This window comes from Carlito syrichta, unplaced genomic scaffold, assembly GCF_000164805.1.
Source record: "Carlito syrichta isolate Samal-C Ts95f unplaced genomic scaffold, Tarsius_syrichta-2.0.1 Scaffold308133, whole genome shotgun sequence".
Taxonomy (NCBI): Eukaryota; Metazoa; Chordata; class Mammalia; order Primates; family Tarsiidae; genus Carlito; species Carlito syrichta.
The window spans coordinates 176,415-202,432 of NW_007252229.1; the positions used below are offsets into that span (position 1 = coordinate 176,415).

The window sequence follows — 26,018 nt, forward strand, 5'->3', positions numbered from 1 at the left end:
AAACTAATTTCAAATTTGCCTCATTTTAAATTGCCACTTAATTGGCTCCATTGCTGCCCACTATCAGGTCTGGAGTCAATCAGCTAAATAAAGGGACATTAAGGGAACGGAGTAATATAAGCAATGAGGGCATCGTGTCTTCACTGTCACTGTCCCAGAGTTCAGGGTCCCCTTGATTTCAATTGTGTTGCTATTTTTAGCAAAGTTTTAGAAAGAAGTTCCTTTGCTTGGGTAATTCTTTTTACTGGAACCTGAGTGACCTGTAATTTTAACACCCTGCTTAGAGAAACATCTGTGACCCAAATCTCACACTGTCTTGTTTCATGTGTTATGAATGGAGAGGTAGGTATCCTCTATACATTTCATTAACAAATAAATGATTCTTTCTCTGCATCCATTCATCTGGATTGGTGTTTGACTATTAGGTAGAGAAAGTGCACGCGACCATAAACCACATAACACAGGCCACAGAGAAATAAGAGTTTGAGTTATTTTTCATAAGTGAAAATTATGTACTAACTATAAGGATAATTATTCAAAGATTACGTTGTTTAATACCTCAGTGTGGAGACTTTAGGGACAGGGTATCTAAATGCCACAGAATTTTTTTCTTAAAGATGTAGGGTACAATTCAGGAATAGGTGTACAAATGTTCATTATGCAGGTATCCTTGTTGACGAGGTGTCCTCCTCCCTCTCCTGACAGTTTCCCTCAACTGCCAATCCCACCCGCTCCCTTCCCTAGCAGTTTCCCACTACTGCCAATCCCTTTCTTAAAGTATTAAGATAATTGTTCAAGGTCTGCTTATAAGTGAGAACATATGGAACTCTGTTCTTTGTTTCTGTGATAGATCACTGAGTATGATCAACTCTTAATCCATCCAAGTTGCTGCAAAGTTCATATGTTTGTTCTTTTTATGGTTGCATAATATTCCATTGTGTATATGTACTACATTTTTTTTTTTTATCCAGTCCAGCTTCAATGGACAGCATGGTTGGTTCCATGTTTTTGCTGTTGTGAATAGAGCTGCAACAAGTATGCATGCGCAGGTATCTTTTTTTGTGGCATAATTTGCATTCCTCAGGGTATATTCCCCGTAGGGAGATTGGTGGGTCAAATGGAAGGTCAATTTCTAGTTCTTTCAGAAATCACCACACTGTCTTCCAAAGAGTCTGCATTCCCACCAGCAGGGTAGAAGCATTCCTTTTTCTCTTCATCCTTGCTAGCATCTGTTGTTGTTTGTTTTATTAATGATGATCATCCTTACCGGGGTCAGGTGGTATCTCAATGTGGTTTTGATTTGCATTTCTCTGATGATTAGTGAGGTTGAGAACTTTGTCATGTGTCTGATGGCTTCCTGTATATCTTCTCTTGAGTCCACAGAAGTCTTTTACACCACAAAGGTGTGAAATGATGACATTCATAACTGGCTACTGAATAATGTCAATATACAAGGGGGTGCTCCCCCCAAATCTGGAATTACCTTTTGAAGAGCAGACTTTTGTAGTACAGGCTTCCCTGGCTAGGTAAGTGTTCTAGGAACCCACTGGCCATCAGTGTATGAGCTAGCGTTGTTATCAGAGTCTGCAGTCAGCTTCAGTTAATTTCTTTCTTTTTTGGAGATTTTTTCAATGCACTTGCCCATTTCATGATTTACGGGTGCACCTGCCCACACCACACTGAGTGTTCAGAAGTTTTTGACCAAAAACGGCATGACCCCCATACCGACCTTCCCCATTCACCCAACCTTGCCCCAAGTAACTTTTTTTCTTCTTGTTTCCCTGGATGAAAAAAGTCCTCAAAGGGAAACCTGTGGATGTGGAAGAGGTGAAACAAAAAATGGCAGAATCAGCCAAGCAGGGTGGTTCACATCTGTAATCCCAGCACTTTGGGAGGCTGAGAGGATTTCCTAAGTCCAGGAGTTCAAGACCAGTCTGGGCAACAGAGCGAGACCTCATCTCTACAATAAATCAACTCAGATTAAACACAATACCCATTAAATTACTGGCATCATTCCTCTCAGGCCTGGAAACAACAATACAGAAATTCATATGGAATCATAAATGACCACAAACAACCAAAACAATCCTCAGCAAAATAAACAGAAAGCAGGAGGAATCACACTTCCAAACTTTAAACTTTATTATAAGGCTACAATAATGAAAACAGCTTGATATTGGTGCAAGAACAGGCATATAGACTAATGGAAAAGGATAGAGATGCCGGAAGCAAAACCTCAATTTCTCAACCAACTCATCTTCGACAAAACCTCCATTAACAACCACTGGGAAGAGGAGAACTTGTTCGGTAAATGTTGCTGTGCAAACTGGCAGACCACATGTAGAAGATTAAAACAAGTCTCCTACATAAACCATACACAAAAATCAACTCTAGCCAGGCTCGGTGGCTCAGCCTGTAATCCCACGCTTTGGGAGGCTGAGGTGAGTGGATTGCCTGAGCCCACGGGTTCGAGACCCGCCTGGGCAACTTGGCAAGACCTCATCTCTACAGTAAATCAAAAAATTAGCCGGGTGTGGTAGCGCGCACCTGTAATTCCAGCTACTTGGAAGACTGAGGTGGAAGAATCGCCGGAGCCCAGCAGGTCGTGGCTGCGGTGGCCGGGAGTGGCCACTGCACTCCAGTCTGGGCAACAGAGTGAGACTCCAACTCAAAAAAAAAAAAAATCAACTCTAAATGGATCAAACACCTAAAATGTAAAACCTCAAACTACAAGAACCTTATAAAATGCAGGAGACACTCTTATGGAAATTGGAAGTGGCAACCAATTCCTAATCAAAACTCCAAGTGCCCATACTATAATAGATAAGATAGACAAGTGGGACCTCACCAAACAGAAAAGCTTCTGCAAAGCCAAATAAATCATCAAGAGAGCAGGGAGACAGCCCAAAGACTTGGAGAAAATATTTGTCAACTGTCTATATAACAAAGGCCTAACATCTAAGATCTATAAGAAACTCAAACGTGCCCAAAAGAAAAAAACAAGCAGCCCTGTTAAAAAGTGGGCAAAAAATATGAATAGACACTTCTCAAAAGAAGACATATAAGCAGCCAACAGATACATGAAAAAATGCTCAACCTCACTAATCATCAAAGAAATGCAAATTAAAACTACACTGAGATACCACCTAACTCCAGTCAGGTGAGCTGTCATCAATAACTCAAAAGCAACAGATGCTGGAGAGGATGCAGGGAAAAGGCAACACTTATATACTGTTGGTAGGAGCATAAACTAGTACAACTTCTGAGGAAAACAGTGTGATGATTCCTAAAAGATCTAAAAGTCTACCTCCCATACAACCCAGCAACCCCCCTTCTGGGACTATACTCAGAGGAATTCAAGTCATTCTACAAAAAAGATACCTGGGTTTGCATGTTTATTGCAGCACTATTCAAATAGCAAAAACATGGAACCAACCATGCTGCCCATCGAAAGTAGATTGGATTAAAAAAAGTGGTACATATACACAATGGACTATTATGCAGCCATAAAAAGGACAAAATTATGAACTTTGCAGCAACTTGAATGAACTTAGAGTCTGTAAAACTCAGTGATCTATCACGGAAAAAAAGAACTAAGTACCACATGTTCTCACTCATAAGCAGACCCTGAATAATTATCATAATACTATAAGAAAGGGATTGGCAGTAGTGGAAAACTGCCAGGGGAGGAAGTGGCATGGGGAACTTCATCAAAAAGCGTACCTGATCTCAAATTAGGTGATGTGGGGAATAAAATGATGCCCAAACTTTACCTGTACCATGACCATTTATATACCCAATCCTGAATTGTACCCCACATATTTAAGGTAAACATTTTAAAAAATAAATAAAACATTAGCCTGGCATGGTGGCCTGCATCTGTAATTCCAGCTACTTGGAAGGATAAGGTAGAAGGATCACCTGAGCACCTCAGGTTGAGACAGTGGTAGTCTTGATCTAACCTGGGTGACAAAATGAAACTCCTAAAAAAACAACAAAAAAAACCACACTAAAATCATCAAAATTGACAAGTCCAAAACCTGTTCTGAGCAGTGGAAAAAAGGTCTCAATAGATGAATTGCATCAAATGGAGAGTACTTTGAAGATGACCGAAACTTAAACATGTAAGAATAAATACACAATTTTTTTTTTTTTTTGAGTTGTAGTCTCACTCTGTCACCCAGACTGGAGTGCAGTGGCTGTTCCCGGCCACCGCAGCCTCGACCTGCTGAGCTCCAGCAATTCTTCCCCCTCAGCCTTCCAAGTAGCTAGAACTACAATTTTTTTTATAAATTCCATTTTTTGGGTTCCCCCTCATATGTGACAATGTAAGATGGTCACAATTCTTTGACATTCTCCCATGGAGAGGAAAGGTATATTTCTTCTTGCCTTGGATCTGAGTGGACTCTGTCAGCACCTTGACTGATAGAATATAGCAGAAGAAACACTGTGCTACTTTGTACACAAAGCATTAGTAGACTTGCTATTTCCACTTTCTGTGATTTGGAGTGCTTACTCTTACAGAAAGCTACTGCCACATAAGTCTAACTTCTGAGACTGCCATGCTCAGGGTAGCCACATGGAGAGAAAGAGGGATGCCCAAACAACCGCTGCTATAGTTCTCTCAGCCCAAGCCTCAGGCCTGTGAATGAGAAAAAGATTTCTATGACTTCATATCAGCTGCTACTCCCCTGCAACTGCATAAGAGACTTCAAGTGAGAACCATGCAGATGAGTGAGCCCACAGAAAAATGAAAAAAGTTTGTTAAGCAGCAGTAGACAACTGGAATAATGCAATTATTTATTAAGCACCTAACTCTGCCAGATACTTTTCAACACCTGTTATCATGAATCATTTAAACATTGAAGACATTCTCAACAAATTATAATTGAATATAATTATGGTGTGCACAGTGATATGTTAAAAAAAATACTTAACATACACCACTTTTCAGATAAGCGAATTATCTTTATATGACTGATGAAGAAACTGAACAGCAGTGAGATTAAATAATACACCTAAAGTCGCCTCCTAGTATGTTGGTGCTGAGAATCTAGAGCCCATGAACCATCACTGTGCTGACCTACCTCCTGGGCAAGTAAGGTGCTCTATTATCATCATACAGATTTAGATTGTCATCTTCAACTTACAATATTATGTGTTTGTGTGTATGTGCGTGTTTACCCAAATAATTTATGCCAACATTTAGTGAACTCATCAACCATATTTTCAGCTTCATTATTTCAGTTTGTAAGATGCATACAAATTATAAAGACACTATAAAGAAAAACTGAATTTGAAAGTAAAATCAATACTGTTACTACAAAAATGTCACCTAATATGAAAACAAACAACTATGGATCAGAAATTTTCAAACATGATTAAATATGTCACAATATCTAATAGCTAATATATATATCATATGCATATGATTCAATGGCTTCTGTCATTCCAGAATTTCTTCTTCTCTCCAAAGAGAAAAGTATTTATCTATTACTATAGATGAATAAGAATTACTTGTATGTGCTCTCCCATTCATAAAATTCTTCCTGTGTCTATCTGTAATCTTAACAATAATGTTGAAATAGTGAATGTAAAATAAAATACAAAATCATGTGTATATAGCCAGGAGTACTTAAAAAATTTCAAAGAGAATGTTAATAAGGCATGCTAATACAAGAACACAACAAATCACTTTAAAAACGTAGTGTTCATTTTCCTTTCACACACCTTATAGCCTCAGAATGCTTTGCCCTTACTCTATTTTTATTTCCATGGCTTCATTTCTATCTTGGCATTATTTTACATCTGTATTCTAAAGAAGTCATTTCTTACCTATTGGGTATCAGATAGGAGGAATGGCTGACTTTGTTCTGTATTCATATTCATAATACCAGCAACACTCAATAAAAGTAGCTATCTTAACAAAAATTAGATTGCATCCCCAGCCGTATCATATTAAATGGCTATGCTTCTGTGCAAACACTTCAGAAATAAGAACAAGAATAAGCTTAAATACACATCAAAGTATGTTAATTAAAAAAGACTGCTCTTACTGTCCTCCCATCGTCTAACCTTATTTTCTGTGTTGGCTTCTAACTGTACAATGTTTGAATATTGATCTAGACATACTAGAATAGCATCCCTGTTGTGCAAAGTATTTCATCTCATTCTGCTCTAGCCAACTTTTGAAAACATTTTTAAGTACTCCGGGCTATAAATACTTCAAGAGCAGACTACACGTGATTTTGTGTTTTATCTTACATTCACTATCTCAACGTTATTGTTAAGATTACATATTTCACAATACTCCTTCCTACCATTCCTAATTTTTCTCACCCTCTTGCCTCCTTGATACCCTCTTTTTCTTCCTGTTTTCGCGATAAGAAGGAGTTTTGCAGTTAGCATGCAACAAGCAATGCATTAACATATTCTTACTAAAAAAGGTTTTAATAGAACAATAATGTAATATCAGTGTTTTACTTCTAAGACCACTGGAACTAGTACTCTCTTGCAATGGTTTATCAGAATGCTTATTTCAAAATGATTTGTGTAGTCTATAAGGACAAGGATTGTAAGGAATGTTTTGGGTCAAAACACAAGGAATCACAAAACTTACTGGAGCACTTAAACAACAAACAAAAATTATCAGGAAGTAGAAAGAAAATGAATGGTTTTATCATAAGGTAAATATGAAGCTAATTCTTTTATTTTCTGTATTTATTCTCTATGGGAAAGACAGTCAAAATGGTAAAGTCATATTACTTCTCAAAAACATGCACACTTACATCAGCTTTGAAATATGTCCATCTGAGTCCCTCTTCAATTGCTATCAAGTAAATGTCAGAATTATGATTATAGAGCAATGTCTTTGGTTCAAAACATTACAAATGTTTGTTTTAGTCATAATACACAACCTTAAATTGGAACTCTATGAAGTAATTTGTTTTACTTGTTTCTTTTACATAATTAAATATCATGTTACCAAAAATATATATGTAAAATGAAAGCCTTTGTTAGTGTGCTGTGATAGGTTTGTTTTGACATTAAAAATACCAAAATTCATTGACAAAATACATGAGGGATATTAATGAGGCTATTAAAATAAACTATTGTAACTTTAAAAATAAAATCCATAGCTAACAGAAGCTAAGAAATGAATGAGAAGTTTGGGATTTGACATTGTTGAAGTCACTTGTCCTATTTAGCAATCAACTAAACTGACAATTCAAATTATGTCATAAATCGAGCTGACAAATTGCCACATACTGTGCTAGAATCCTCAGTTAGTCATCAGACAGATGGGTATGTCAATATTAATCTTGTTAAATTTACAAAACTATGAATTTGTGATGGAGTAGAGTATAGCCTTTTCATCCTTTATCCAAATATAGTTACTTTACAAATTAAAAAACGATATGGTAACAAATCATCATAATTTCATATGAGACATTCTATGAAAGAGGTGAAGGGAACACAGGAACACGCCACAAATTAATTGCACTAAGGAGAGTCAGAGATGGTCTCGGGGAGTGGTATTATTAGTGCTGTGATTGACAGAAGATTGTTAGCAAGTCAAAACCAAGAGAAAGGCAATCCAGGCCAATGATTTAACATGAGAAGGCACCAAGATATGTCCATGTATGATATGATCGAAGAATTTCGCGCAGTCCTGGGTGGCTGGATCATAAAATAGGTGAAGGGAGACAATGAAGGTGACTTAAGGTTGGATTGTGTTGGACCTTGGATGTCATGATAAATAATTCGTGTTTTATTCCAAAACTAATAGAGAACCACCAAAGACTAAGGTAAATGTGGAATGAACAAAAGTAAGTTTTAGAAATATTTGACATCAGTGTATAGAATGAGTAGGTCTGGAGAGTCGAGATCAAGAATCTGTAAGTCCACCACCTAAGCAGAAATGAAAGGAGTTATTGTGTAACAGAAGATTGATGGACTACATATCACTCAACCTTTATGACAGATGCCAGCATTTTAGACCTGCTCTTTCTGAGAGATATTTGAATAATTCAGTTAGTACAGTCTCTAAAGGGCATTTTCAGTTCTATGTTGCTTTATTCTTAGCGTGGCCAGAAGGTATAATTTGTTTTTTGAGTCAGTCTCACTCTGTTGTAGTGGCATGATCATGGTTCATCTCAGACTCCTGGATAGCTGGAACTACAGATGTGAGCCACCATGCCCACCTAATTTTTTTGATTTTTTTTAAGAGATGAGCTCTCACTTTGTTATCCAGGCTGGGCTCAAACTCCTGGGCTCAAGCAATCCTCTTGCCTTGGCCTCCCAAAGTGCTGGGATTACAGGCATGAGCCATTGTGCTCACCTTAGAACATGTAATTCTATTCACAATGCAATGTTTTTCGAAATAAAAAGCAATAGGTTTCTCCTCACATTTGCTTTTTGTGCTAAGAAACATTAGACCTAGTCTTACTTATGAGTAAAAAATATGTTGTTCTCATTTATGGAGGGGTAGTCTTTATTATATCATGTAGTGATTACAGAATTACGCACTTGAAAATAAGCAAAAAGAGAATGCTGCCTTCATAGTATTTATTTTGCATGCAGGAGAGAAGGAGACTTCTGTTCCTTCTATAGCCCCGGTAGGAACACCAGAAACTATAAGGTAAAGAATTTTGGCACCACCCTCTATTATGTTTACACTAAGTGAAGAGTAGGCAAATTGCAGGAAGCTGAAGTCAAGGAAGAAATGGAAATGTTATCAGGGCATCAGAATGACATACCAATTGAGATATATTCCCCTGTTAAAAGTACACATATATCAGTCTGTCTAGTGTTCAACTGATAAATACTCATGGGACATCTTGACAATAGTATTATTACATAAGCCAAAATATGGGTCTTACTTAATAAATGATGCCATTGATTAGCATTTATCTTAATACTAATGATACAGAGACATGAATCCATTTGCCTGGAATGCTGAGTTGATGAATGTAACCCTGAAGAGTTTTCAAAGGTGAACATAGTCCAAATCAATATTAAATGGATGACATTATTTTATGTTCTTCAGAATAAAATGAGAGAGAGCATTTAAGAAATCACATGATGGATGCATATTTGACATCAGCAAAACATATAATAATAAAATAGCAAGACTTCATGTAATTTTTCTTGTAAAAGATATTAAATTTCAGAATGCACAGAGGAAAATAGTGCAAATTAGGTAATATCATAAACAACTTCACAATCCCTCAATCACCCTTGGGTTTATTTGCATACACAAGTGATCAGCATTGAGCTTCAGCTTCCAGTCAATCAGAAAGAAAGTTGACCTTTGACTATTAGATTTTTCCAGAAAATGAGCCTTGTAGAAACTATTCATGGAAGATTAAAAGAAGTGAAACCATAATAATTTAAGTGATTTATTTAATCTAGTTTGAAAAATCATACCACAGCCAAGTCTTTCATTAGCTTTCATTAATGTCTTACATCTCTACTTATGCTTGCATTTCTGGATAATTTTGTGCTTGAATTTGTGGATAATTTTGCTTGATTTTGACCTCCACTTTCTTCTATATTAACTTCACTTGCCTATCATCAACATTGAAAATAAGAGGCAAGCACTTTCTAAATAATATTCAGAAAAATTGGAAACAGGATCTGGTAATCAATGAGACTTTCGGAAATTATATATATGTGTGTATATATATACACACATATATATACATATGGAGCACATAACTACAAAATATAAAGGGGCTGTACATTTTAAATATAAAAACTTTAACTGCAAATTTTTCAATATAGTAAAAAATAATATTAAATTGACCAAATAAAATAAATATGAAGGGGATATAACCCAATCAACATGTCATATATCAAGAGAACAAAAGAAGAATACTGTGTATATTGTGTTTTATTTGTAAGTGTTCAGATAGAAGTGTGTGTGTGTCTGTTGTGAATATCTGTGATCACATATCTCTTCCTAGGTATATTCTCATGTATAAAATGTACAATTAAAAACCTGAAATTTTTGTTCAAGAAACAGCTGTTTCAGAACATTACATCCAGAAGTTTTCATAGTACATTATAAGATATTAAAAATAACAAAATTTTCCTTAAAGACAATAATAGCGATCAAAGTGTTTCATTTTAAAATAATTAAAATTAATATTCTGAACTAAATAATAAAAGGTATAAGTTCATATATTTTTATTAGACTTTAATCTCACTCAATTTCTCAGAGACTTATTTTGGTCTTCCAAGTTAAGACTAAGTCATAGATTGACTACTGTACTTTATTTTGACACATTTCCTTGGATTAAACTCATCAAGAAAAAAATATATACCCCATTAGTAAACCTAAACCACATAGTGAAAAGTTTTTATTATGCCACACAAGATATCATGGGTTCTATAACTTTTCTTCATCCATGTCATCTACAAATAACTTTCCCAACCATTAAAACTTGGCAAAACTGCAATCTCAGTGGTGTTATTGGTCATGCAGAGAATTAGATGCAAGTGAAAACTAGGGATATTCATGATAGCAGCAGGGTTTCCAAAGTGAAATATCATGTCGGATACAATACTGTGACCACTTAAGAAGGATATTTATACACAGAAAAAGTAGTGCTCAAACTAAAAAATATTCCAAAGATATTTATGTTTATTATTTTAAATTTAAATAGAAAAAATACATTAGAGGGGATACAATGTTTTATATTTTAATGATTCCAGCATTTGTCTCCAACACATTTATCTTAAAATATAAGTATCTGTGATTAACTTTTATAGAAATTTAAATTCTTACTATTTTAAAGACTCACTTTCCAGTGAGAAATTGAGACCTGGATGATTCCACAATGCTATGCCCCAGTATGCATTATGTTTTAAGAAACAAAGACGTTTATTACCATGAGTAATAAATTTAGCTATGAGAAGCAAAGGAAGTTTGCTTAAGGGACAGAATTAAAGTATCATTTTCTGATTCTTTTAAAATACTAAAACAACATTTGATAATATTCCCTTTTTCCAAAACAAATTTGCAAAAACAAAATCATAATGACTTTGTGCTTCTTACCATACCATGGTAATGCCCCTATATAGAATAAAATCACCGATTTCAGGAAGTCCAATATGATCGCTAAAACCTCAATAAATGAGATCTTGAGGAAATGATTGCCCCATGAAATCAAAACACCTGTCTATCTTATCAAACTTTGAACTGTTAAAATATCACACTTTATATTTGCTATTCTGATTGAGCAGGAATAATGAAGCTCAGAGGATTAACAAGTTTAGATTTATGACATAATGAAATATGCATTATTGTCTTTCTTTACTTCTATAATAAATATTTTAAATTGTATTATATAACAAACAATTAAAAATGATTCGGGGAAAGGGATAAACTATATTTTGGTGTGTGCAACACTTCACTTGATAAACCAAAGAAATTTCTTATTTTTTCTTCAGTTTTCAACATTTTCAGTACCAAAGTAAGTAAAGGTTTTCTTCATCAAGGATACAACAGTGGAAAATTTAACCTGCTATGTTAAACTACTGCCATTCGAAGTTTTATCACATAGATATATCTTTGTGACACCAGATTCTCAATTTACAGTGAAACTCCCTAAAATCATAAAACTCTACCTTACTACCAAACAATAATTTGCATGTTTCTTGAAAAATGAAAGCTCTGATTTATTGTATGCTTGAGCTAGGTGACAATATACATAATCAGTAAAATGACAAGTCAATATGCTGCATTCTATCAGCAACATCTGCAAAGACAGAATACAGACTACAATTCACAAATATAAAAGACGGAAAAGGAATTTGTCAACTAAAGGTTAACTGCAATAATATACATTTTTTGTTATCAGACTTTCCTTTATGTCCCCCAAAAGAACCTGTGCTCAATATACTTCAAGTAATAATCTGTATGGACACCCATGGATATCTTACAGTTTGTATATTAATTTGCATTTTAAAATCATATTATGTACTTGATAAGATCTTATATTGCCAACAACATAACTATGTTCATACACTTGCCAGACTATTTTAATTAGCACTATAGTAAAAATAAAAATGAGACATGGTTGGGAAAATATAAAACAAATGATTTCAGCAAAATATTGTATTAAAGAGATGATGTTTGTATACATTGAAACAAACCCTAATTGCATTGCACATTATAATATTCATACAGGAAATTATATAAAATTAAAGAGAGAAATTTTCATCAATACAAATCTACATTATCTCTTTATTTTACATACTATTTTGCTGATACCCTTTGTTTATTCTTTCTGAACACACACACACACACACACACACACACACACACACACACACACACACAAAATATTCCAATGCATTACAGGGAAATATTTCCAAAGTATATCTTATAACAACTAGATTTACATGAGGTAAGCAGAAGTGGTGAAAAACCTGTTTTACTCAAAATTAGCTGAAATATATATAATAGAAAAAGGAAAAAAGAGTATGATTAGTTTTAAATTTCAGTGTTCAGTATAGAATGTATTTCATTTATAACATACTCCTTGTTTAACATAACCAACTCTGTCATAGCCTGAGGCTTCTGGTAACTTTTCAGATATATTTGTGCAATTCTTTTTCCCAGGTTAATTTTCAATGAAATTAATGGTTGAGTGATAAAATAATACACACTAAATATTTGTGTTTCCTTTTGCATGGTTCCATATTTTCATTTTGAAACGAAGATACTTGTCTCTAGTAAAAGGAAAGGATATCATTTTATTCAAATTTTCTTTTTATATTACAGATGAATGTTCTCTTTATATTTTTAACAGAAGCAATTATTGGTAAAGAAGTGCTATTAAGAAAGCATAAACATTTTCTAAATTTCCACTGAATTCATCATTATTTTAAAATATTTTACAACTGATTATCCTTATAGAACTCCACTAATCTACTGGTGAAAAACAGTAAAATATAAACAGTGTAATAAAATTAGCACTAAGATAGACATACATGACTGAAAAAAGTAAAGCCAAGGAAAAAAATAAATGAAAGCAATCTCGGGAATAATTCTGGAATTCCCTATGAGAAACTAAAAAAACTTACAAAATACTACCTGGAAAAGTAAAAAGAGAGTTTCTTTTTATACAGGAGTTCTTTCTATCAGTTTTCTGATCATTCCCAATATTCTGAGGTTCCATATGACTGGTTTAATCCAGATTTCATCCAGGTTTAATGCCTGATTCCAATGATATTTGATATACAGAAGTTAAAAATCACATAGTTCTGGTGATCATATCAGTAAAAGATATTCTTGTCAACCCCAGTCTAATGAAAACACAACGATAGATGGTGTTTCAGTTAAAGATGGTGAAACAAAAGTCTTTACAATTTGTTCCTATCCTATGAAAGTCTCTGAAAATAACATAAATAATAAAATGTTGAGAAAAACAAAATCAGAACCATGTCTATAATTAACAGGTAATTGATGACAAACTATGATCAGTGGCTTCCAAATAAGTACACATTTGCACTAATAGGAGGAAGAAAATTGGCACACATCTTAGGCAGGATGTAGATTTAAGTAAGTGTCATGATCCTGAGATATCCTCCAGAGACCGTTAGTTTCAAGTTTCCATGAGGTGGAGTGTGAACAAGCAAGGGAAAAACATCTATCTCCATGCAATTTCATTATATATTCTCAAATATAGAATATGGGGGTAAAGATAAAAATGCTGATAGCCTATATTTGAGAGTTGTGAAAGAGTTTGTTGAATAACATAGAATACTACAGTTACAAGAGGGAGAGGGGAAGGAACAGACAGCAGCAACCAATAGTAACAACAGCATAGAGAAAGTAAGTTTTACACTGTGAGCTACATAGACCACTCAAATGCAAAAATAGAGAAAAAATATCCCTGGGCAAGAGAAAAAACAGATTTGGGGAGGTGGGCTTGAAATCTGGAATTTAAATAGCTTCTGTGGGTTGATCTGACTCACCCTCCCACTGTTTCCCACACAATAGTTCAGTAAACAGCTGGCTCCATTCAGTGATTAATAGAAAGAAACTAACTCCAAAAAATTAGGCAAAAGAGGAAAAAGAAAAAAGCAAATGAAGCTTTTGCCACAGGAAGTTTTTTCAGGAGACAGAGGAACAATTTATATAAATAACTCTCTGGAGTCTCAAACAAATATAGACTTGATCTCCAATAGACTGAGAAGCTCAAATAAGAAAGAGATAATGTTTCAGTGAAGCAAGGATAAAAATACAGAAAGAGATGAAGAATGAAATAGCAGAGACCAAGAGAGCAATAAAAAACCAAAACCATTATGAAGTTGAAAATTACATTAGAGGTTATGCAATAGAATAAACTCAACTAGAAATTCACTTGGGTAATGGTTAACAAAGACTGACAAAGCATTTAAAGATTCAAAAGTGATTACAAGGAATGTTATAAATAGTTATAGAAACAAAAGAGATTTAACACGATTAGCATTCCTAAAGAAAAAAGTTACTTAGACATAAAATTGGAGAATATCCTAAAATAAAGATTAAAATTTGGAATAAAAAGGCACAAATTCTCTAAAACATCTTGCTTTGAAGAAACACTCCAAATTGCAACAGTCTTCAGATTTAACCTCCGATTTTTATCTTAAGTTAAAGTAAAAGTCAATTTAATTTTTAATTATTTAACAGCAGCATATATGGTATATATGGCTTCTACATGTATAAAATTGTGTCTACTATACAAGCATTATCTATACAGAGGAATCTAGCATAATATTCATGAAATGTTAATAATTTACCAGTGGGTGGGGTTTTGAGTTTTTAAATTCCTGTGATATCTATCTTTATTTTTAACAATCATGTATAATTTTTACAAGTGACAATTAAGTCACTGGAGTAAAAAAAATAAAGAAATGGAAGGCAAAAATTAATTGAGAGAAAAGAAAAATGAAAGATCTCAATTGTCCCACTACCTCTAGATTCATGGCCCTCCAAATCCCAGATCACACTGCATTCAGGTGATTTCTCTAAAACAGAATCATAAGCATGTTAGTTTTCATTTACCATTCTGCAAGATTACTAGTAAATTGACACTAATCTAGATCGAATCCCATCTTCTTAGTAATTTACATAAACCTATCACGAATCCAGAACCTTTGAGTTTCTCCAACAACTCTCATTTCCCTGCCTTCACTCTTCTGACTGAAACCAACTCAATCTCCCCATAGAATTGATAATTACAGTTTTTCTCTTTTTGCATAAACATATTACTGGATACTCCTGGTATTAAAGTTTGGAACTTGTGTTTGTTTTAGCTGGGTTCTTTTTTCGGGAAAGCAACCCTCAGGTCTACAATATCAAGGAACTGAAACTCACCAGATCATGGCATCCAGACAATGAGATGCCAGACCCTACCTACTAGCTCCTCTTTCTCACCCCTCCCTGATCCCTGTTGACCAACTCCTCTTTCTCACTTGTCCTTAGTTCCTATTTTCTACCCCACTATATTAACCTCTGAATTCAGAGGGACAGTGAGACAGATTTGAGAATGTATCTTCTGTCTTCCTTGGCTGATATCACCCAATAACAAGTCTTCTTCCCTGGTAATACTCATTGTCCCAGTGATGGGTTTTCTTTTCTGGGAGCAACAAGACCTTGACAGAACCCCTGGCATTCAGTAACACCTCTATCTGCCATGAACTAATAAATAATTTGTAGTTTGAGTTTTCCATGATTTTCTTCTCTTCTCACAGTTCAGGAGGTGATAAAAATGTGCTTTTGCTTTTTTGTTTGTTTGTGTGAGTGGTGGTTGGGGGGCAGTCTAGAAGAACACCTAAATAGTCTGTAAAATTTAGTTCAGTCACCTCTGTGAATCCTTCCTTGCTATCATCCTCATTCCTTCCCATCAACAAAGTTTCAAAGTCATGTTCATCCTTTACCCACCATCTAGATCAGTGCTGTGCCAAGCAATCTTAGATCCTGGAGCAAATGCAAACATTATTAAATCTGACCCCATATATATTTAAAATTTGTATATTTTAATCATAAGTTTTTTGCATTAATTTTGATTTTTTACAATCTTGACTTTAAATGTCATTTATCTTGATCATTGAGTTTTTTGGTGCCCCTGTATGTATTTGTGTTCAAGATGATGGTCTTGGTGCTGCTCTAAACTACTGAAGCAATTGTGACACTTCCTAAATTTCTGTCTACATATCTACCATCATCAGACTGTAATCACCTTCAAGGAAAGGGGAAAGTTTTGTTTATCTCTGTCTATCTAAAAATCAGCAAGGTATATGTGCAGCTTCCTATTTAATAATGATGAATAAAAACCCAGAAAAGATAAATAACCAATATTTCCTAGTCTTTAAAGAATATCATTTTCCATGGGGAAGAATATATCCAATATAAATAGAGAGGATTTTGTTTTTGTTTTTGTTTTTGTTTTTTGAGTTGGAGTCTCATTCCATTGCCCAGGCCGGAGTGCAGTGGCACACTCAGGCCACCCCAGCATCGACCTGCTGGGCTCAGGCAATCCTTCCACCTCAACCTTCCAAGTAGCCGGAACTATAGGCATGCACTACCATGCTTGGCTATTTTTTTAACTTATTGTGGACATGAGATCTCGCCAAGTTTCCCAGGCTGTTCTCAAACCCGTGGGCTCATGCAATTCCCTCACCTCGGCCTCCCAGAGTGCTGGGAGTCACCGCACCCAGCTGGAGAGGGTAAAGAAAACCTTAACTTGAGGCAAGTCATCAACTTAAAGTAAGTAGAACTAATTTTTTTTTCCATAAATGTCTATTTGTAGCACAAGGAATTGAGTGTATTTCTTACAAAAAATACGCTTGTATTTACTGTGAGAATTAGAGGATATTAAAATGAAAAAAATCTTAGATATTATTTAATCTACCCCTCCTTGTTATAAATAAGGAAACAATCCTAGAGAGGTTAAGTGGCTTATCCAAAATCACAATGTAGTCAGAACTTGAAGTCAAGTGACCCATCTCTCCACCTGGGTATTTCTACTGGCAATTATTCACAAATTTAGAAAAGAAGACCTTTGAAAACAGAAAAGTAGAAAATGAAGACTTTTTTCTAGGCAAAGCAGAATTGACCAGTTCATGGGTAAAATAAACCACAAATATATTCTTTATGTGTTGCTTGAAACTCAGTTACTGCTAAGGTGAGGTTATTGAAAAATGACTTTCAAAGTTCATTTCAGCCCGTGCTTTCTTCTTTGTCATGATCTTCTCTGTGCCTCATTTCATCTATAAAAGAGACTGACTTTCCTCTCAGATTACCTTAATTCAAGATTTGTGAGGTCCAATTTAAAGTATACATTATCCAAAGTACTAAGTAGATGCACAAATGCAAGTCATTTTTAACAGTGGATTAACCATGTAAATATATTTTTATACCTAGTCATGCTTGGGGAAAATTGAAAGTAATCACACAGCAGTTAGTGGCCAACTTGGAATATAGATACCGATACCAAATAAAACTATTCTGAATTTCATCTGTAAAAGAGACATACAAAGTTACCACTGTCAGACAGAATTATTCCTCTTCACAGATTACCAGGACTTTGAGCTTCCCTATATATTCTTGTGAGATTTTCTAATAGTGAAAAGTGACTAAGTTTACTTAATGTGCCTGAGTTATTGCTAAGATAGAAATGATGACTGAAATTAAAATCATCAATTATTATTAATATTATGTACAAATGAAATAATTTATGTTTATACTAATGATTAGACTTTCTGTTTAACTTGCTCTTCAAAAACAGGCAGCCCACAGAATGGGAAAAAATATTTGTGAATTGTATATCTGCAAAGGTCTAACTTCTAGGCTCTACAAGGAACTCAAATGCTCTAAAAGGAAAAAAACAAGGAGCCCCATTAAAAGTGGGCAAAAGACATGAATAGACACTTCTCAAAAGAAGATATACGGGCAGATAACAGACACATGAAAATGTGCTCAGCCTCACTCATCATTAGAAAAATGTAAATCAAAACCACATTGAGATACCATCTAACCCCACTAAGAGCAGCCATCATTAATAAAGCAAACAATAACAGATGCTGGCAAGGATGCAGAGAAAAAGGAATGCTTCTACACTGCTGGTGGGAATGCAAACTAGTGCAACCTCTTTGGAAGACAGCGTGGCGATTTCTGAAAGAACTAGAAATTGACCTTCCATATGACCCAGCAATTCCCCTACTGGGGATATACCCAGAGGAACTCAAATCATTCTACAAAAAAGATACCTGCACATGTATGTTTGTTGCAGCTCTATTCACAATAGCAAAAACATGGAACCAACCATGTTGCCATCAAAGCTGATCTAGCTAAAAAAAAAATGTGGAACATATACACAATGGAATATTATGCAGCCATAAAGAAGGACAAACATGGACTTCACAGCAACTTGGATGGATTTAGAGTTGATCATATTCAGTAATCTATCACAGAAACAAAGAACAGAGTACCATATGTTCTCACTCATAAGTGGACCTTGAACAATATAATACTCTAAGAAAGGGATCGGCAGTAGTGGGAAACTGTCAGGGGAGAGGGAATGAGATTGGCAATTGAGGGAAACTGCTAGCGGAGGGAGGGGCATACCTTATTAACAAGGGTACCTGCATAATCAACATTTGTATCCCTAACCCTGAATTGTACCCCACATCTTTATAATAATTTAAAAAAGAATCTTTGGTTGAATTTGTTCTTTCTGTTTGGTCACCTGATTTATTTTTAATTCTTCCTATGCAAAGACAAGAAAAAAAAAAAACTACGAGTTTACTTGGATCTCTGGTCTACAAGTCTAAAATCAATTATTTTTATCCCTTTAAAACCCATAAAAGTTATAGGAGATTTTTTTTAAAAAAGAAGTCAATAAAATATTTATTAAAAATAGGTCAATAGATAAGCAAAGAGTGAGAGCTCCTCATCGAAAAAATATACCTCATTCCATCAGACTACTGAACTATCATAGCTTGTAACCACAATTCCAGGTATTGTCCTTGAGGCCAGAAATCTATTCACATTCATGAACTAATTTATGATAAGCTTTTTTGTACAAGTCCTCTTTATTAAATATATACATATATACAGATTTTACTGGGCCTCATTTTACTGGAATCAATTTGTAAATGAGGGATTTGGATTGTGTGATTTCCACAGCATCTTACAGTCTTAAGATTTCCATACCATCTTACAGTCTAAAGATGTGTTGATTCTATGAAATACCTAAGGAGAAATACCAAGAAAGAATTTTGATATTACTCACAGTTAATATTTGGCATTTGCACGTTTTAGAGGTCTCATACACATCCATTACAAGGCAACACAGTAACTGAAAAGGTTATGCCAATAATTTTTTTTCTAAAATAAATAAATAAATAAATAAAGAGTTCTGTCTGCAAGGTGACCATTTCTATCAAAATGTCCCCCAAAACATCCAGAACACATTCACTCACACATCTCCTGAGCAGGTAGAAAGAGAAGTATAGAAGAAAAATCTGGAAGCAACACAACATAAGACAAGATCTGGATTGAGCTGCATAAGACAGCTGCAAAAAATTAAATTAAGTTGTTAGACCTACCTCATGAAAAAGAAGGTGGTACATGAAAATCCTAATATATTGCATGACAAGAGTCAGTGGCATCCTACTTTGTGACCTTAATTTTTTTTCTTCATTCCTTTCCTTTGTTGCTCCTTTAATTTTGAAATACTTACCTCTGTTATGAAACCTTATCAAAACTCCCAGAATCACACACAAAAACTGCCCAGAAATAGAGAACTATAGACACAAAAATTCCCCAAAAGTTTAGCATTCCACCAGCTTATACATAGATCTATGATGGAAAAAGCTCCTAAAAGACCTGTGTTGAGTTCCTGTTTCTGATGATTCTGTGATTCTAATCAAATTTGAACAGGTAATCTATTAAACCATATAGTGCCCAGATTTTTACTTTCATGTACACAGTGTTTTTTGCTTATAGTACAATCTACCAACCCTCATTATATTTTGAGAACCAACTGCTGAAGTTGTACTAACATGTATTTATCTCAAAGTGGCTATGTGAACAAATATACTTGTTATCCTCTATCAATATAGGGGAAACAAATACTTGAATATGTTGCCAGACTCTAAGTAAATGTCCTTCTCTAAAGAATGCAATGTCCTCTGCTAGTTTATGGGTTTTGGGGCATGCATTGACTGTTCTACTTTTTAAGTAATATTGTAGTAATGGTGAAAGAGCTTTCCTAGAGAGACAGTGTCTAGCATAGTGCCTGGGACACAGAAAGCTCTGAATAACTATGTAGTGAATGAATATATAACTGAATGAACTACCATGAAAAAGAATTTGTACAATAAGTTAAACTTTGGCTCAGAGCACGAAATTTCAAGTCAACTGTTAAGTAATGTTTGGTCAACATATGAAAGGGAACACATTTTCTCTCGTTCTATGTCTTTGTTTTTGAAGCAGCAGAAGTTTCACTCTATGAATCAGTGTTGATATTGTTCCATTTCCTTTTACCAATGTTTCCTTTAACAGGGAAATTCCTTCTCTTGCAAGTACTAAGGAGGATCACCAAAGGTCACTACATACGATATCCAATAAACAATTTTGGCTAAGGGCAGTACCACTGGGAAATTTAGGGTGGCTGGTTAATATTCATAGGGTATATTTTAAAATGTCATAGTCTATTGTCAAATATCAGCGCAAAAATATGCACCACGTATCGTTAATAGCCCTATCGCTCTTGTCCGAACTTTCCAGGATGGTCTGTATTCTGTCTAATTTAAATGCTGTATTCTTTTATAATCATTTTTTCGAGAAGATAGTTCTTTTTTTTTTTCTTCACAGAGTAATTAATTAACTCTCCCAATAACTGGCTTGTATTTTTAAATGGAAAAATTACATAGAATTTTTATTTTAGTAAAGAATAATTGTTTATATTTAAAAACATTTAAAAAGACATTCTGCATTTTCATCATCTTGTAGCAAACTCCTATAGCAACGACATTACATTAGACTTTCTGATTTCTCCATAGTGTCCTTAGATAGGTACACAACCCAATAGACCATGTTAAATGCCCCAAATGTGACTGGAAAGAGAATACGGGCATATTTGTCTATTTTACTTGTGCCGGATCCAGCAGGTGGTGGGGCTGGGGGAGGAGTCGTGGCCGCCAACTTCCCAGAAGCCCCTATAGTATTAGCGGTGGTCTTAATCCTCCCCAGTCTGGATCCAAACACTCGCTGAGCAGAAGCAGATCTGGCCGAGGCCTGTCGGGACACATACCCAGTTCGACCAGAAGGAGAAGGAGAAGGCGAAGAAAGTGCTCTTGCAGCAGAGATAGTTTCAGCTGCATTTGCACGGCTGAATGGGTTCGGGCTGGAAGCTAAGTAAGACCGAGACGTGGCTCCAGAAGATTCTTGAGCAACCGTGGAAGACTTGCTTGAATGGTTTCCCACCTCAGTTCTGCCGCCAACATCAGATTCAGAGTGAACCAGAGCATTTGTTCTTTTTCTCATGTTCAAGTTGGCAATTGTATTCTGAAAAAGTATATTCAAAATTATTTCGATTATGTCACTTTATGCATAGTTGTAAAAAGTTTAAGGAATAAAAACACCTGAAATTAGTTATCTCCATAAAGCAAACCTTTATTAATAAGCTATAGTCACTCCCCTTGATAAAAAAGCTTTAATATACCTAACTAAAAGATAACATGCATACATTTGGGACACTGAATAAGTAATCTTCTATTTCAAAATAAGATCTATTTTTATAACTAATTAGATTTTAAATCCATAGAGAGATTAGGCTGTTAGGACTGTAAACCGAGGTTATACTTGATTTTATTTTAGGACTTGAAGACTGTACAAGTTCTGGGTTTAGTCTGATTGAAATAATATTCTGCAATATGTCATATACATTTCAAAAAGTTTTGTATACCTAGTCTCATGCAAAGAATAACAATGATAACAAGTATACTTATGCACATGACACATTCTTTGTTTAAAAAACCAAAAAAGTCCAAGAAGTTTGATTTCCAAATCCTTGGAACTTATTTTCATAAAAGAATCCTAGACAACCATACACATCAATATAAAACATAAAAATCCTGACATATTATAGTTTTTCACCACAATTAATAATGAAAATACAAGAAAAAATTAATTTTAAATAAAAGGTTGTATTAGGCATATAAACAGCATCACCAAATAGTTGCATAAGTATCTGAATTCAACTCATTAACCAATAAAGAATGATTAAATCACATGAAATTCAGTATTTTTCATAACATTTTTATATTTGTAGAAAAAGATTCGTTTGAAGAGAGCTGTGTGGTAAACCATTACTACTAATTCCCCTTATAATATTGACATGGACAATAAATAACTATATATACAGTCAACTATAGATTTTCCATGCTAACGAAGGTAATCAACGGCTCAGATGTCTCCCAAAATAGTCATGTCTGACTTTACAATATACTATGGGTGTTTTTGCAGCAATCTGTCCTCCTGATTATGTTTACCCTAAGTTATATTAGGGTCATGTTGTAACTGCCTTTCATACCTTCCCAGCTTCTCACCATTTCACGAAGTAAATGGTGAATGAAGAGATGGAGAAGCAAAGAGGAAAACGATGAAAAGAACAGCTCAAAAATGGGTAACTGAAGGAACCAACCTCGGAGGACAATTCACAGGTATTAATACACAAAGTGGGTAAGCTCTATATAATTAATATAGAGCTCATTTTAGAGATAAAGGCTTTTTCAACAAATATAACCTTTTGTAGTACTATATTCATCCAGTATGCTTAAAGTGTTCAATTCATATCTCACGGATTATGACTCCAACGTCGCTGAGTAGCAAAAGAAGACCAGTCTTACCAAACACAGAGCCAAGGCAGGCTCTGAGAAGTGTAGAAAGCATTCTTCATGTCAGCTTGGAGTATTCTTCTAAACAGTTTGCAACAGAACGAATGAGAAATTGTAGCCTACCATATGGCACCGAGTCAGGGTGGAAACAATTGAAACCCAAATTGACATCAACCTAAAAGCTGAGAAACCGTTACTTACCCTACACTTTTCATCTGTAAAACACATAAACATAGCCCAATTAATCTTTAGATTTTGAGTCTCTTCTTACAGAAGGGGACAATGATTGATTATTATTATTCTAAAATGTTATACACATGGTGAAGAATATAAAGCAGGATAGGGTTTATTTCCAAAGTTTAAAGAACATATAATATCATTGGCAAGATAACATGCATACCCACACATGACACAATCAAAGCTATAATGAAAAGTCAAATATATTCAAGAACAAAACAGTGACAAAATACTAAATATCCTAAAAAGAGAAGGAAAGAGAGCAAAAATTGAACAAACAGAAAAAAATATATTGTGTGTATATAGTGTTTGAGTATGTATATATTTGGATTTATTTTTTCAAATATAATCTGATGGTTGCATATAAGTTAGGTTATGCACTGAAAGTTAGGTTGTCCATGATCTTTTGAAATATGCATTTTTCCTAACACTGCAATGTAAGGATTGGAAAACTCCAATTCCAACCAAAATGAAGTAACGGAGAGACTGAATTTGCTCTCCTTTCTGAAATAAAAACAACAACGACAACTGCAACAAAAACTAGACAAAATATGCAAAGAAACTGCTTTTTTAAGACACTGGACATAGACAACATAGGACCACAATCACTGAGAGAGAAGAAACAAACCTGAGAGCTTCCACGCTGAGATAAAGAAAAGGGAAACGCAGGGGAAAACCAGCAGACTACCTGAGCTGAGGAGATGAAACTGGGAGTCTGGTGAGAGTCTGGAGAGACCAAAGTTCAAAAGTTCACAGGACAAAGAGTTAGAGAGGAAAATGCTGAACGAAGAGAGAACACCAATAATCTGAAGAGGGTCCACATGACTGTTTTGCTAAACCCAGATTTATGAACGTGAGGTAACCACCCAAGGCTGAACAAAGAACCACATGAAACAATTAGACAAAACAGTACCTGATGCTCACACAAAAGCAAGAATCGTGCATTTTCCCACTCTGTGGACTGGAAAATATCGACACTCATGCAGTCTTTGGTAGAGTACTCAGAAGAGGCTTGTGAGGGGAAGATCCTCAGATATTCTAGGATAATTAAAATGTTGGCTTGCCCAGAACTCATAGAGAACCTTTAGGGGGCACTGTTGCTTAATCCACACACTAGCTAAAGAACCAAGATATTTTGCTCCTATAATCCCTGTTTTTTAAGAATGACAATATTTAAAAATTAGGATGCATTTTAGTGATCAGTTTATTCTATTTTTCATTTTCCAGTAAAGAAAAAAGAACAAGAAGGTTATAATTGGCTGGAAGTAATACAGCTAGTTACTTAGTGTCAGTTTTGCCTTGTATAGTCTTTCTACTCACAAATGTGAGGAGGCTTTAAAGAACTGAACAAACTGCATCTGTCTATTTGAGACAGCCATAGTTAAATATATTGTTAAGAGGAATTATTAAAGATGTGAACATCAGAAAGGAATACGCCATGCCCTTTCAATGTTTTAATGGAACATTGCTTAACAAGCCCACTCAAAGATTACTAAATCTCGGGGATAATTTACTTGACTTTTATTTTGCTATTTAATATTTGATTAGAACCCACACACCATGAAGATAACATGTTGACCTGTAGATTTATGTCTAGTAGAAAAGATCACCAATGATTAAAGTTTTATGGACTTGTAGAATATTAAGCACTTCTATATCTAATCTATCAATCCTATTGTAGTATTCCTTTTAAAAAATGCCTACAATAGACATTCCTTAAAAAAATATTTTGAACCAGTTTTACCATCTAAGTGGTTTCCTCACCAATTAATGATTGAACAAATTTTTGGCGTATGTACATTTGTTACTTGTATGAATCATGTTTTTGATTGTCTGAAACTTATATTCTGACAATATCTACTATTGGATAAGTTATAAATATCAAATAAATAAAGTATAGATTTGAAGAACATGCCTAGAGAAAAAGGTGAACTTAAACAAAAAAGATAGGTCTGAAGTGATTAGAAAAAAAAAAGAATCAATGAAGCAAGAGAGGAAGCAGTATGAACAGTATTCCAGGATTTCTGTCAGAAAACAAAGATCAAAACTTTTTATCCCAAGTTTAAAAGTAGCAAGGAGCTAGAGTTTACTGTCTTAGTAACCACTGTTGGTTAATGTGCACAGTAGACACTCACTTCATATTTGATAAATTACATTGAAATGGGTATCTCATATATCCAGATACTTTTCTCATATGAAAAAGAAGTGTCAAAAATTTTATCTGATCTTCAGATTACTATTTCTGTGTCTATTTTACAGATATTTAGAATATTGTAGGTAGTGCCTAAGGCATATACGCTATCTTGACTCAATCTGATGTCTGATTGAGAATGCCTGAGCTGAAGAGATGGATGTGAGAATCTGGAGAGATCAAAGTGGCAACAATTCACAGAACAGTATCAGAGAGGAGAATGATTAACAAAGACAGAACTCCAATAATCTGGAGAGAGACCCCACTGAGTATTTTGCTAAGCACAGATTTATGAATGTGAAGTAATCATCCAAGGCTGAAAAAATAACCACATGAAGCAATTAGACCACACAGTTCCTGATGCTCACATCATATGTGTATATTATACCCTACATACCCTACATAAAGGAACTTGGAAAGAGATTGATTTGAGGCTTACGTCTTTGCTCTCTGCCCTGCAGTTAAATGATACTCAAGTTATTTTGTAGTTATGTCTCAAGGTCTACAAAGTAATAAGCAGTTGTCATTTTCCATGACGAAAAACCACAAAAGGATTAAGGCTTCTGCTGACCTATCTGGCACAGGACTCACTAGGCATGGCCTTCACATTTTAGAGCAACTCATGTGTCAGTCAAAACGATGCTGTGTTTCATGCAGAGTAGAGAGATCTCAGTGACTCCATCAGTAT

The 26,018-nt window shown here is 34.8% G+C and overlaps 1 protein-coding gene across 4 annotated transcripts in view; it reads right to left on the bottom strand.

Moving 5' to 3' along the window:
- Positions 1–26,018, bottom strand: part of GABRA4 (gamma-aminobutyric acid type A receptor alpha4 subunit) — a 161,884-nt gene that overhangs the window by 72,656 nt on the left and 63,210 nt on the right. The window contains exons 9-10 of one of the 4 annotated variants that reach the window (XM_008065015.2): positions 21,318–21,571; positions 18,793–19,252 (exon numbers count right to left, since the gene is read on the bottom strand). The exons of 1 other annotated variant lie outside the window; for it this stretch is intronic. In XM_008065015.2, the coding sequence (XP_008063206.1) occupies positions 19,225–19,252; positions 21,318–21,571 (282 nt within the window). In that variant the 3' untranslated portion in view covers positions 18,793–19,224. Of the gene's footprint in view, positions 1–18,792; positions 19,253–20,923; positions 21,572–26,018 lie in introns of those variants that run through there. 2 more of the 4 variants (XM_008065014.2, XM_021716051.1) reach the window with 2 other exon arrangements.